This window comes from Gasterosteus aculeatus, chromosome 16 (genome assembly GCF_964276395.1).
Source record: "Gasterosteus aculeatus chromosome 16, fGasAcu3.hap1.1, whole genome shotgun sequence".
In the NCBI taxonomy this organism is placed as follows: Eukaryota; Metazoa; Chordata; class Actinopteri; order Perciformes; family Gasterosteidae; genus Gasterosteus; species Gasterosteus aculeatus.
The window spans coordinates 10,904,299-10,917,796 of NC_135704.1; the positions used below are offsets into that span (position 1 = coordinate 10,904,299).

General features: G+C 42.5%; 1 protein-coding gene across 9 annotated transcripts in view; it reads right to left on the reverse strand.

The window, feature by feature from the left end:
* Nucleotides 1–206: 206 nt before the first annotated feature.
* Nucleotides 207–13,498, reverse strand: part of myo3b (myosin IIIB) — a 54,922-nt gene continuing 41,630 nt past the window's right edge. For all 9 annotated transcript variants that reach the window (XM_078091091.1, XM_078091089.1, XM_078091092.1 and 6 more), the window contains 4 exons: nt 7,589–7,689; nt 7,165–7,211; nt 6,683–6,834; nt 207–331 (listed from right to left, as the gene is read on the reverse strand). In XM_078091091.1, coding sequence (XP_077947217.1) covers nt 6,729–6,834; nt 7,165–7,211; nt 7,589–7,689 — 254 coding nt within the window. In that variant the 3' untranslated portion in view covers nt 207–331; nt 6,683–6,728. The remainder of the gene's footprint in view (nt 332–6,682; nt 6,835–7,164; nt 7,212–7,588; nt 7,690–13,498) is intronic.

Below are 13,498 nucleotides of genomic sequence, written 5' to 3' on the forward strand. Positions count from 1 at the left end.
TATCTAAAAGTAGGATTCAGCCTCAGAGAGGTTGTGGGAAACAAAGTTCACACAGTTGTAATATGAAGCAGCAAAGTGAACGTGGTATTTTAATACAGACATGAAAGCCAGTTTCTGGTGTTCTGCAAGTTTGGCTCATAATCTTACCAAATTTACCAAAAGGTGAACAGTGGAAAAAGAAAAATACACAATTCTCAAAAGTCAGTGGTTTGAACCCATTTATTTGACTCATATAAAATTTCTGTTTACTAGAAATAAATATGCATTTACAATATATATCAACAGAGTGCGGAGCTTTGTTTGGATCCTGTTCAAAGTTGACAAAGGCAATCTGCAGAAGAGAGAAAAACTACATTGGCAACTCTGAATAAGCAGTACAATACACTTGTTTACTATTGTTTTTTTTAAGATTTTAATTACAACATTTTATTTGAGTGATATGCTACTTGATATAATTGCATTGAACCCAAATGGATCTGGGAAAAGGGAGCTGCTTGTGATCTTGACATTATGACCGAACTGACAGTTAGAAACCTGTCAAAGGGCAACGCCACAATACGAGCATTTTTTTTATAACTTTCCATATTTTCTGGACAGCTGGAGAGAAAACAGGTTCCATATCTGTCTCATACTTAAGATATCAGAGAGGATTGGGGCGGCGGTGGTTGAGGCTGCATGTGTGAGAGTGAGTTTGAGTTTGAATATGTGGGGGAGAGAGAGAGAGCGAGAGAGAGGGAGAAATGCTCGGGGCTACTGGGTACTTGAGCCGCTATAATGGTGTCTCGTATGAGAAAACATCTGTGAATTTCCTCAGTGCTCTACAACAATGTATAACTCAGAGCAGTCACTCTGCAGACCTTTGAAGTTGCTGTCTGACAGAAAGCTGCCATTGTTCGTAGCCCCCAACACACGGAAACTCCAACTTTGGTCTCACTAATTTTCCCTGCAATGCGATACAACCCCCCCCCCCCGACCCTCTCTTCCGACCCTCTATGAAGCTGGGGATCTCTGCATATTCAAGAGCAAAGAGCAAAGCCGTGGCAATGTGCAGGAATGGCCTGAGGTCACGAAAGGCGGGACAGGTCATTTTACCTCCTCTTAGCCCACCCTGAACGTGTTAATCCAGCCCTAAAGAGCGAAACCCTCCCCTCTATGATGAAGTTCAAGGTTACAGCCCGCTCACCAAATAATTGTTACAACAGTAAATCACCGTATATGCTGTGATCCTGAACCAAATGATCCGCAGATATTCAGTGGTCGTCACCCTTTAAGAACAGGTTACTAGGAGTTTTTTTTTTATACATACATGTTATTAAATGTTCGTTCACCTTATTTGTTCAGGTTTGTAATTTTCATTTAACATTGCATATTTTAGTGGGCTAAATAATCAATATCAGGGTGTTAAAATAAGAAATGAAAGATTATAATTTGAGGGAATAAAGAGCAAGGAGAAATATATATGTATGTTTATATATATACACACAAATCTTATGCCCGTAAATGGATATGAGATCAATTGATTCCTGCGTCAGTGAAGAACCCTGTTCCTCTTCAAGTGCTATGCTCACGTCAACCTACTCATAGCCTAAAAATAGCAATAAAATTAAGCTTAAAATGAGAGCATGGAGCATGGAAAAGGTGATCCGAAGAGGCATGAAATGAAATTTCTATTCTATGACGGTATGACGCTCTTCATTGACAACCTCACAAAAAATAGAAATAGATCTTAATTGTATTTACTTTTGTACCGGACATTACTTTAGTCTGACCTCAACCCAAAGGTTGTTTGGTTGAACACCAGGTGATATCTCCCTGCTCCTCCTGGTTGAACACCAGGTGATATCTCCCTGCTCCTCCTGGTTAAAGACCAGGTGATATCTCCCCGCTCCTCCTGGTTGAACACCAGGTGATATCTCCCCTCTCCTCCTGGTTGAACACCAGGTGATATCTCCCCTCTCCTCCTGGTTGAACACCAGGTGATATCTCCCCGCTCCTCCTGGTTGAACACCAGGTGATATCTCCCTGTTCCTCCTGGTTGAACACCAGGTGATATCTCCCCGCTCCTCCTGGTTGAACACCAGGTGATATCTCCCTGTTCCTCCTGGTTGAACACCAGGTGATATCCAGGTGATATGTCCCTGCTCCTCCTGGTTGAACACCAGGTGATATCTCCCTGCTCCTCCTGGTTAAAGACCAGGTGATATCTCCCTGCTCCTCCTGGTTAAAGACCAGGTGATATCTCCCCGCTCCTCCTGGTTGAACACCAGGTGATATCTCCCCACTCCTCCTGGTTGAACACCAGGTGATATCTCCCCGCTCCTCCTGGTTGAACACCAGGTGATATCTCCCTGTTCCTCCTGGTTGAACACCAGGTGATATCCAGGTGATATGTCCCTGCTCCTCCTGGTTGAACACCAGGGGATATCTCCCGGCTCCTCCTGGTTGAACACCAGGGGATATCTCCCTGCTCCTCCTGGTTGAACACCAGGTGGTATCTCCCTGCTCCTCCTGGTTGAACACCAGGTGGTATCTCCCTGGTCCTCCTGGTTGAACACCAGATGATATCTCCCTGCTCCTCCTGGTTGAACACCAGGGGATATCTCCCTGCTCCTCCTGGTTGAACACCAGGGGATAGCTCCCTGCTCCTCCTGGCAGTGGTAAAAGACAAGCTTTTTGTAATGCCTCCCAAAGTGAAACAAGGCCGTGGTAATTCTCACACTGTTACCCGTCCAGCGTGTATTCAATGGCAGCTGGTCCCACCATCTGGGAAAGCAGCACCAGGGCAAAACAAAACAGGTTACACCTTTGGCCATGCCAAGTTTGCGAGTGCCCCAGTCCGTCTACAAACAGAGAGGCTAATCACAATTTCACGCTCTGATTTGTCAAATCCCATTCCAGCACCGGAGGCACCGAGAAAACTTTAATGTCAGTATCTTCCACGGCATGGATGATAAGGTCTTTCCCATTCTGTTTTTATTGTTCTATGTGAACCTTTTGCAGTTTTATATTTGCTTTTATACAAGGGAGCATCTGAAAGGTTACGTTTCTTGTATGCAAATGTAAAGGAAGCTCTTTCTGACCAAAACATTTGGTCATCACCAAGATTAGCAGCCAGCAACCAACTCTTATCTCCTCATGCATGCAGTTTATACTCATGCAAATGTTAACAACAAAACAGTGCATAAAGTGCCCTCAACAAACTGCAGGTGTGAGGAAGCTGAAACAAAAGCCACTGTAACCCTAATGGCATCCCTTGTCATTAAGAGACCTTTGATGTATGCAGCCACTCAACAGACTCTTTTATCTCCTTCTTCCTCTATGCCTCTCTCTCCGTTTCTACCCGGCTCAACCAGTTTCTTTATTAATGCCGTCTTTAGGGAATGTTCTTTTGCTCAGAGCCCTCGACACACATCTGACATCTGGTTGACGCTCATGTCGCTTTCTTTGGCACCAATCATTAGCCGTCATGAAGGGCTTCACAATGCTAGTTTTGTAGCTATTCTAGATTTGTTCCCCGTCGGTGCAGTTGGTGGGAACCAAAACTACAACAATACAAGGCCTGGCATTCAATCTTTACTTCAAAAACGGTGGTATGCAATCACAAAATAGTGTGTTGTATTATACTGTGGGGAAAATCAGACACATCTGGATATCAAAAGCACGTAAACTGCATTAAAACAGTATTTGAAAAGGCTGCACATGAAATACTGGTATTCAAACCCTCCCTTTGAACTGAAAGGATATAGAAACAGGACATTGTTGGCCTAATCGTGCTCTCTCTTTGAAGTGAGACATCACTATTAGGTGAAGAGGTAAGTATGCCTCTTTAGAAAATAAAAGCTTTTCATCATTTGTTAAGGCTGCGGCTCGAGCGATTTTCATAAAGGTGGTTTAAAACTTTGGATAACAGTGTTTGAGGCTACCATGGCTGTTGCTTTAATGAACGTGCGGTGCATGAAGCAAAAAGCTAAAATGGCAAGAATAACACCAGCAGTAATGTTAGCCACATTAAAGGAGTCCTCTCTCGCACACCAGATGTTGTGAGATTTAATGAGGAAAAACAAGAGGGAGCTGGATTTACGCAGACATATTAAAGAAAACACAGGTGTCAGGCCTCCAACAGCGACTTGACACTGCGTCTGTCCCTCAGCGTCCCACCTGCTCAACGACAAGACGACCCGGAGTCCAAGGGAGCACAGAAGCCTCAGTTTACGTGGTCAGAACATCTTTCACAAGACTGACGACAGTATTTCATAACATATGTCTTTTGTGACGCATAATCAGCTAACCAAAAGGTAATTACGTGCACACCTCCGCTCACCTCCTCTCATATGCTAAAGCAGGCAATCAGCCAGGGAGTTAATTTGCCAGAGAAAAACAGGGGAAGAAACACCCACTCTGGAACCATTTGTCACCACAGTCCAACCTTGTTATTCAAACTAGTGAGCCTATTTGAAATTCCTCTCTGTGGCAAAACAGGGCCAAAATAATCAAGGGAGCGTGATCACACTTAATTGATTCAGTGTACTTTTAAGACTCACTACAGGGTGCTGGGGGTGACCTATTTCAGACTGCTCTTCAGAGGAACCAACTATCCCAGCAAGGGAGTAATGCACAACGAAAATTTTAATTATTGCAGGATCCTTGGCTACAACCGGAGGTGAAATTGTTCTGAAAGAACTGTGACGCCACATTATATCACTGCAAGTGGTCTGGGCCATTCGCCTTTCCGCTATTTTCCTTATATATGACAATGATTTGAAAATACTTTTTTAGTGATGCTGCTCAATTATGTCATTGTGAAAACAGTTTTGTCTTTTTTAAAAGACAGTTGACAATGAAGTTTATACAAATACCATGAGCTTATAGAATAAAATGCATTGATGCTGATTAAATGACCAAAAATAATAAAGGGTAAAATTAGCACTACTTCAATTGACTGCAACAAACAGTGCTGCTTGCACATAAATGCATCAGTAATAATACCCCAATGATGTATAACAATATAACAATGGGAGGAGCCAATTTCTGAATTAAAAAGTTTATATCTTTCTGCTGGCATTGTGGCACATGATATAACACCATTTTAACAAGAATGCAAGACTTGTACTTGTAATGGAATATTCAACATTGTTTAACTTCTCCTTTTTTGGAGTAACCATAGTTCCACTACAAGCAGAGTCCATCCTCAGTATCTCAACCAGAGTCTGACCCTCACGGTGCCGAGCGGTGGGACTTGATGGACACTTTGGGTCTCTTTAAACCCACCAGGATTCGCCTGAACCTGAAGCTAAGTGAAGCCGCTATCTCCGTCTCGCTATCGAGGCAGAGCTCTAATGTTTTCCCCACCGAGTGGAGGGAGGATGAGATCCTCAGTCATACCACCCTACTCTTCTTATTAAGATCAAAATCTCCTCTTAGGCCCTCGGGTGTCAACAAAGGGAGATGCAGTAAATGATATGCAAATTGAAAAAAAAAAAAAAAAAAAGCTCTACAAATCAACTCGCCAGCCCTGGATTTCCGACCCTTCACATCTTAAGAGAGAATTCCCGTATTTAGGGTGAAATTCAAAGTGAGGTCTGGCTCTGCCTCTGTGAGGCTGTATGTGATGATTCCAGCACTCAGACAGCACAAAGCCCCTCTAACTACAGCCGTCTCGCTGTGGGAAAACTCATTGGTGGAGTTTGGGATTTCAGAGGGATTTGTCTCTGGATCCGTGTTAGACAACAGACATCATGCTCAGAAATAGGTGGAAATTACCGAGTCAGGTTAACTAAATTTAAAAGAGATGAGGTGCTCCTTTGAATCAATGTGAAGCAACAATAAATGGTAGACTAAAATAATGGAGGACTCTTGTATTTCTAAGCTATTGTCATTCATTGAGATGGAACAGAAATATTAAAAATTAAATGTTTATTTTTCCTTTGTTGATGTCATTGCAACTATAAATCAAAGGATCCTTGTATGTTTAATTGAGTGCATGTTTCTGTCTGGGTTCTTATGAACTCTTCATCCATCTACTTAACACTTGGTGTATTGATGGAGACCCAATGAAACACGGTGTCGTAATTTGGTCACGTGATACACTCCAAGCAGTGGCCAGTTCTCGACAACCGCGAGCTTCATTTCCAAACAGACACGTGCTCCAACTAAGCTGCATGCAGCATTTTCCGGAAGCAATTCAGTTTTTCCTCACACGATGATGTATTCTTTGAGTCACGCGTATTGTCATTCATTCATTTATTGATGCAACATCTGTACCGTTTCACAGCAGTTTGTAAGCTGAATGATCATTTCTTATTAAGGGCGTGATTTTTGAGGAACCAAACAAGTCTCTTGAAAATACACCAGCACAATATTATTACAGCAGCAGGTCAAGCATGGATGTCTTCATCCACTCTTATTGCCAATCTCTCTTACTAAATTCAGGCATTATGGATATAAAAAATAGGTTGGCCTACTTAACGGAAAATAGCATAACGCTGTTGTGATAATTCCCCTTCGCGATTAAGCCGCTCAAGCGAATACTTTCCCGCCATTTTGGATGAAGAGCTGAGGGCATCGCCTGTACAGGTCGCTCATTCTGCCCTGCTGCTACTTGCTCCACATACCACAGCACATCTAACGCTACCGATGTTCTTTGGAGTGTCTGTCTACACGTCTGGTGCGTCTGCTGCCTTACCGGCTGACATGGTTGTAAGGCTCAGCTCTGACTGACGAGAGGCCCACTAGAAAGGGCGGGAGGGGGGGCGGTCCGTCTCCTCCTCGGGGATTGACTCGGCGGTTGACAGTAATTTGTAGTACTCATCTTCTCCATCCAGCAGTTTGATTTGACTGTGATGGGAAGGAAGACGACAAAGGGGGTGAGAAGTAACCGTAACGCAAAACAGCACGCGTTGGGACGCATGCGTCATCTTAAGTATACCAACATGAACCAGGATGTAATTTATAGTACAAATACAAGTCAGACCTTCAACAATTAAAATTAGCATGCTGACAAAGCCTTAATATGTACCCCCCCTTTCTAATGACGCAGAGCCACAGCTCCGTTATTTTTGGCTCTGCATTTACATTATAAGAAAACAACTCCATTTCTGGATTCTCCTATTCCACAAAGGGCCTGCTCTGTTTAGAGTTGCTGTAAGTAGGAAAGCAGTTATTTACCCAAGTTTTCTCGGCTTCCTCTTGCTCCCCTGGTAATCCAGAGTTCTCTGAGGAAAGGGCCGAGAGCACACAGTCAAAAGATGAGCAGAGAGTCATTAATTTTTAATTCAAAGTGATTTTGTGTTGAATGCGAGCAGATGCTGATAATATCAGAAGTCACAGCATAATTTTTTCTGATCAAAGGGCTCAAGTGAGTCTGATGAAGCATGCATCTTGCTCAGCTTTGATAAACCGCATCAATTATTCACCGTGAAGGCAGACATCCTGACATGAAAGCAACAGATAAAGAGCATAAGCACATGTTCAAGACAAGAGGCAGAGAAGCGTGGGGGTGGGGCTCCAGGGTCTGGCACAGGTAGGTTTAATTGTATTATCATGTGGAACCAAAGTCAGACAAAGGCCTTTATCGGCACTTTGAACTCACATTTAGCTGGTTGTAGTACAGGCTATCTTCGGGGCTGTTGAGCAGCTTGGGCTGCTGGCCCCGCCGGCGAGGAGTCCTCTGCTGCAGCTTCATCACTGGACCTGCAACAGAGGAAAAAACCAGGGCAGTGATCCAACGGAGCAAACAACAACAAGCACCGACACGAGGCTGATGGTGATGTCGGCAGCCGTAAAACCGTTTCTGGCCTCCACGTCTTTAATCAGAACCCGCGTGTGACAAAGTAGCAGAAACATATTTAAAATGTACGTGGGTTTAGGATTAAGATGTAATTACATTGATGGGCTGACTCAATAAGGGTTTGATATTACAAACATTCACACATATGAACAACATGTAATTGTACAGTAGACCATAGTTACCACTACAATGGAGGAGTCTGAGGAGAGACTGTGGTGTTTATTCAATAATTCTTTCCTTTCCTGTGACTAAAACCCACATAAAGAGATGTGGAACGTGTTTGCACTGAGCTCAGATCGGATCTAAGTATTCCTTCACACTAAAAATCAGGAGGCGAACTAGAGGCCTCTAAAGTTGTACTTAGCTTCACCCTCCTACGTCACTTCTGGTTACTAAAAATGAATATGGCAATATTAACATGACAGCTGTGACCATCTTGAAAGTTGATGTAATGATTTGCTAAAAATTAACTGTGTGACTACAGACTGATTAATTGATTACGCTACAAAGCGCAGATAAACTCATTTATTTACAGTATTTTGTTGTAAGATGTAACAGCTATCATGATATTGCGTAGATGTGTAAACGGCGTTGCGATAATTTATTGTTTTAATAAATAGGTGTGACGATCTGTAGGGAGTTGTTCAGATTGAGAAATCGAACCAGTTCACACGAGCGCACGAGGGTCGATACTGTAAGTACACAAATAAAAGTGGTATTAATATTATTACCTAACTCTTAGCCAGAAGAAGCCAATGAGTATTTACCAACATATCATCAGTTCACCTGATTCCAAATTATGTTATTTTACACGGGCCTTGTGGTGTCGAGCATCAAAGATAGTTTGGGTTTCAAATGTTGAGGTAAGTTGTGTATGATTCTCATCCAGTGAAAGACTTCTTTCCTCTCTGTTGCTTTTATCGCAGCAGATGACCAAATCTTTGCCAGCATAAGCTTTGTTTTCCCGGATTGTTCAAAACAGTGTAGTGAACAATGAAGTATTCATTGCACCACAGAAAGGATATTGACCAAAGACAACGAGCTCCATTATAACCTTGTAACATAATTACGAAGGCTTATTACATTCTCTTACTGCAGCACATCCGGGCTTCTCAACATTTACAGGTTACAAAAGTGTGTTTTAAAGCCGAGACACCTTTTCAAGTAAGCATCTATATTTAATGTCAGATAACGTTTCATCTTCTTTGCCTACGTTTCGGGTGAGACGGGACATTTCTTCATCATGTCTTGCTACCTCGGCTCCTCTACCTTGACTAAAGCAGCATTTGCTTTTTCCATCTTAACACTACTTTGTACTCACTTTGAACAGACCTCATCACATCTCAATCCTATACATCAAAGAGCAAGCCACCCCCCGTGCGCCCCCCCATATTTCCTCAGCTTTCTTGATGTTATTCAAACCGATGCAGGTTTACTAAAGTCACACTTTGTAAATGCCCAGAAAGTTCCTGTCAAATCTGAGATATTAGCTAACTTTTACCGTGAATCTTATCTATCGGTGCCTCAGAGGTGTTAAACGTGCGCGGTGTGAATCCTTGTCACCCCTGAGTCTAAGAGGGTATTTGGATGAATCTCATGCGCTGAAGTAAATAGCCATGTAAAAAAAGGCTGTGTGTATTTTTTCTAAACAAGAAGTTGAATTCGGCTGGATCAAACGCACTTGGGGTGAAATATTAAATTAAAGTACATTTAGTTACATTGTTCAACTCTGCTGCTTAGCTTTGTGAGAACTAAAGAAGCTTTTGTATCCACATGAAATGTATTATGAAACCAAAATAGACCAATTACAATTTTTGCACCTTACATTTTAATTGTGATAATAATGCTATTTGTATGTAGGACGTTGTTTAGCTAATGATGCCGTAATGGATTTGATAAGCAAATGTTTTATTCCCTTGAAATTGCATCAAAGCACTCAATCACAAATAATGAATCCTAATGTCCTTGAACAAAGTTTCATAATTCAATCGAATTGTAAAGTAATATAATAAAAATGATTTGTTTATCTTAAAAAATAGCAACTCCACAAAAAAGAAATGTTTTTGCAGGGATTTGGCATTCAGTGCAGCAAGCCAGTGAGACAGGGTCTGTTCAGGGACGGAGCATCAAAAATGCAATTGGAAAGAATCTTCCAATCCACTGGTGCCATAATCTAAATATGGAATAACATCCAAACTAACTGTTTCAAAGATTTCACAGCTTTTAATGACGACTGTTTTGCACAATTTTGTAAGCTAGCTAAGAAGAAAAAAATGAGTTATGTCTCTTTCCAGATAAATAATCTGTTTGGAAAAGCGGTTTGACATTTAACTTCACAAAAATCTCGCCCTCTGTATAGTGAACAATATTCAAATGTTAAATCATATTTGGAAATTTAAATGCAATATGAACAATGTAGCCGGCGTGTAAAAGTTTCATGTTCAAACACTGAAGCTGCTGCACAGTGGACAATAGTCCAATACAATAAGTAAAAATGTGCCCTGTCATGCGTTTACATTAACACGTCACCGGGCGTTTTCAAGCTCCATTGACTTCCACAAGCAGCCTTCACAGATGGCGCGCATGCAGAAAGGCTGCTGAGGTCATCGCTAAATGTGCTGTGAGGAAGCAACAAGACATCTAGTGGTACCAGTAACCCTGAGTAGAGCTGAGAGGTTCTGCTGACACATAAAGGTCATCTGGCAGCGGGTCTAACAAGAGTTTCTCAGAGCTGGAATCCGGACACGGCCGCACTGCAGGGACTAGCCGAATTAGCAGGCGCTAATTATGCTGAACAGCACTCAATTAGCAAATGTTAGCATGCTAGCAGGCCAAGTGTTTCAACTGAACACCATTCATTTGCATGTTTGACCTCCATTCATGACTGAGGTTAGTTCAATATATTATTTCTGTATAGTTTTACATATTTCTATATAGTTTTGCATATATATATATATATATATATTAAATGGCTGTAATTTTGTTTACAAAACAGCGAAGGTTGAGAAATTCCCAATAAGATGTTTTCCTAAAAACGTCTCAGCTGCTGCACTTACCTGGCGGAGCGAAACATGACACACGGGGGGGTTGAGCATCACCGTTTATCTATTCTGACCTGCAGCGATTAGAGCGCGCAGCAGATCAGAGGATGGGTCAGAACTCCCATCTCTGTGCCTCTGTTTGGGAAATCACTGCCATTTGATCCAGGCGGGCCCCAGAGGAATGCTGCTCCTGCAGATATATTACGGGCGAGGAGGCTGCCAAACTGGCCTCCAGCAGCGGCGCGTGGCTCGGACCCGAGCAGGCAGCGCCGGGATGGGGGTCAGTCAGTGGCTCACACGGGGGGGGTTCGCTAAATGATCGTGGGTAACGTCTGCTGTTTTGGGTGGGGAGGAATAACGGTCAACTGGGAATACAGAGTCGGTTCATACAATATTGATTCCTCCATATCAAAAGAAAATCCAAACAGAGTTTGCTCTTTTTGGTGAGAAACTTATACATATTGTACAGGTTTGCTTTTTGAGATAAAAGAGGGGTGAATATTTTTTAAAGGTATTTCTTTCATTTTCAAAGAGCAGCAGATGACTCGTTTTAAATCTCTAAACACCACTTTGAAATCCCTTGAAAATCCGAACGCTCCTCAAAAACAACATAAAAGAGCCGTTAAAAGGGATTTTAGTGGAATAAATTAGAGATGTATCGATTTACTTCCCGAATCACGTGCTGCAATCACCTGACTTCTCTCAGACCACAGAGAACATTACATTACATTACAGGTCATTTAGCAGACGCTTTTTTATCCAAAGCGACTTACATTACACTTTAAACCCATGGCTTTTCACATTTTTGCCCGGGGAGCAATTAGGGGTTAGGTGTCTTGCTCAGGGACACTTCGACACGGAACATGGGGCAGCCTGGAATCAAACCACCAACCTTGTGCTTCCCAGCACACCTTCTCTAACCCCTACGCCACGACGACCCCACATGGCCTTTGTTTATTCAGATGGAGGGAGCCGAGGCACCAAAAGGCATGGATTATAAGGGAGAATCATCAGCGGGGCCTTTGATGTCTAAATGAGGCATGTGCAACACAGACCACAACCCCCCTAACAAACACACACACACACACACACACGCACACACACGCAGCATACACGCACACTACAGCAGACATCATTCCTCAGTTGCTCCAAATGAATGAATATATGGAAGGTAAAAAACAATTTCTAGAACTTTTCAAGGCTGAAATTGAATCCCGAGATTGATTGCCGCTCTTGTCATTTTGAACATGGAGCAGGTCGTGTGCTTTAAATTAGGAGACAGACTGGTCAAGAACGACAGATAATGTTGGAAAAGAGTAGTTCCTGCATCTGTTTTCACTGATGGAACAGAGGATGTTGTTACTTATAACTCGTTTTTCACACTGAAATCAATCATCTCCCTTGACAGAAGTTTTGGAACTTTGGAAATGTCTTTGTGGAGAAATGTCTGAACTTTTTAATGGCCATTTATTTGTCACAGGCATAAAACATGTTATTTATAAGCAGAAGGAGCAAAAAGTAATGATATGAAAACCAAGCCAAAAATAGTTTAATATGCAAACCTCTGGTATGATCCTTTGTAATTTTATTTCACATTTCACACTGTATTTTTTTTTATATTAACAAACTAGTATAGTTTTGTGTTTGGAAAAAGTTTGTTTTAAACTACATCAAATGAGTCAATCCTTGTGCAAAAATTACAGTGAATTTAAAAGTATCATTTTCCACCTCGATTTTACGTCTGAGAAGATTATTCTGTTGGAATTGTGATGATGAGTAGTTTGGAAGTACATCCTGTTAACTACTCCCACTGACATTAAGAGGATTACGTAGGTAGCGTCAGACAGAGGCAACTCCTTCCGTTAAGTTGAGTCTTTCCTATCCCTTCCAAATCTCTGCTGCCGCTACGTCGAGCCTGTAATTTGCCTAAAACGGAAGGCATCCGGTTGAGACGCTGTGATATGCGCAGACAGACGGATCACTCAGAAGACCGAGAGACAGCGAGAGGGTGGGAGCACATTTGTCTGGAGAACATGCAGAGGGTGGATCATTTGTCTAGCAGATGCATGTTGATGTGGTGATGCCGATGCTCCTTTCAAAGTGGTGGTGGTGGTTTGCGGAGGAGCACCTGGTGGCTGCAAACCTTGTGGGCGGAAATGTGGGAAGACGTTGGAGGGCTGAGGGCGGCAGCGGAGGATAAAGGGAAAGTGAGCTGTATTGGTGAGCGCGGGTTTGACCTCAGCGTGGCTAAGAAAGCGTCCACATTTCCAATGAGCTCTGCCAGCTGCAGCTATGAAGCCCACAGAGAGCTCGGGGCTACAAACAAAATCAATCCTTATTGAATGTACCATGTTATGCACTGAGGGGAGATAAATATAGCCAATAAGTCAACATGAACTTCAACTTTTTTTCTTTTTCTCTTCAAACGACCAGGTTAACTGTCTTCCAACACTCAGAGGTAATTGGTCTCCGTGTTGTGGCTCCACTTTATCACCGGCTCCCTCTTGACATGTATGTTTACCACAACTATAATCTTCAAAAAGCCTGTTAACATAAGTAGCTCAGCTTTCATGAACCATAAAGTCAGCTCTGACTGATCCTCGGCACCATCCTGTTTACCACGCTGAAGGAGCATAAGCGGCACTCTGATCATATCTGCTGTTTGCTAGCA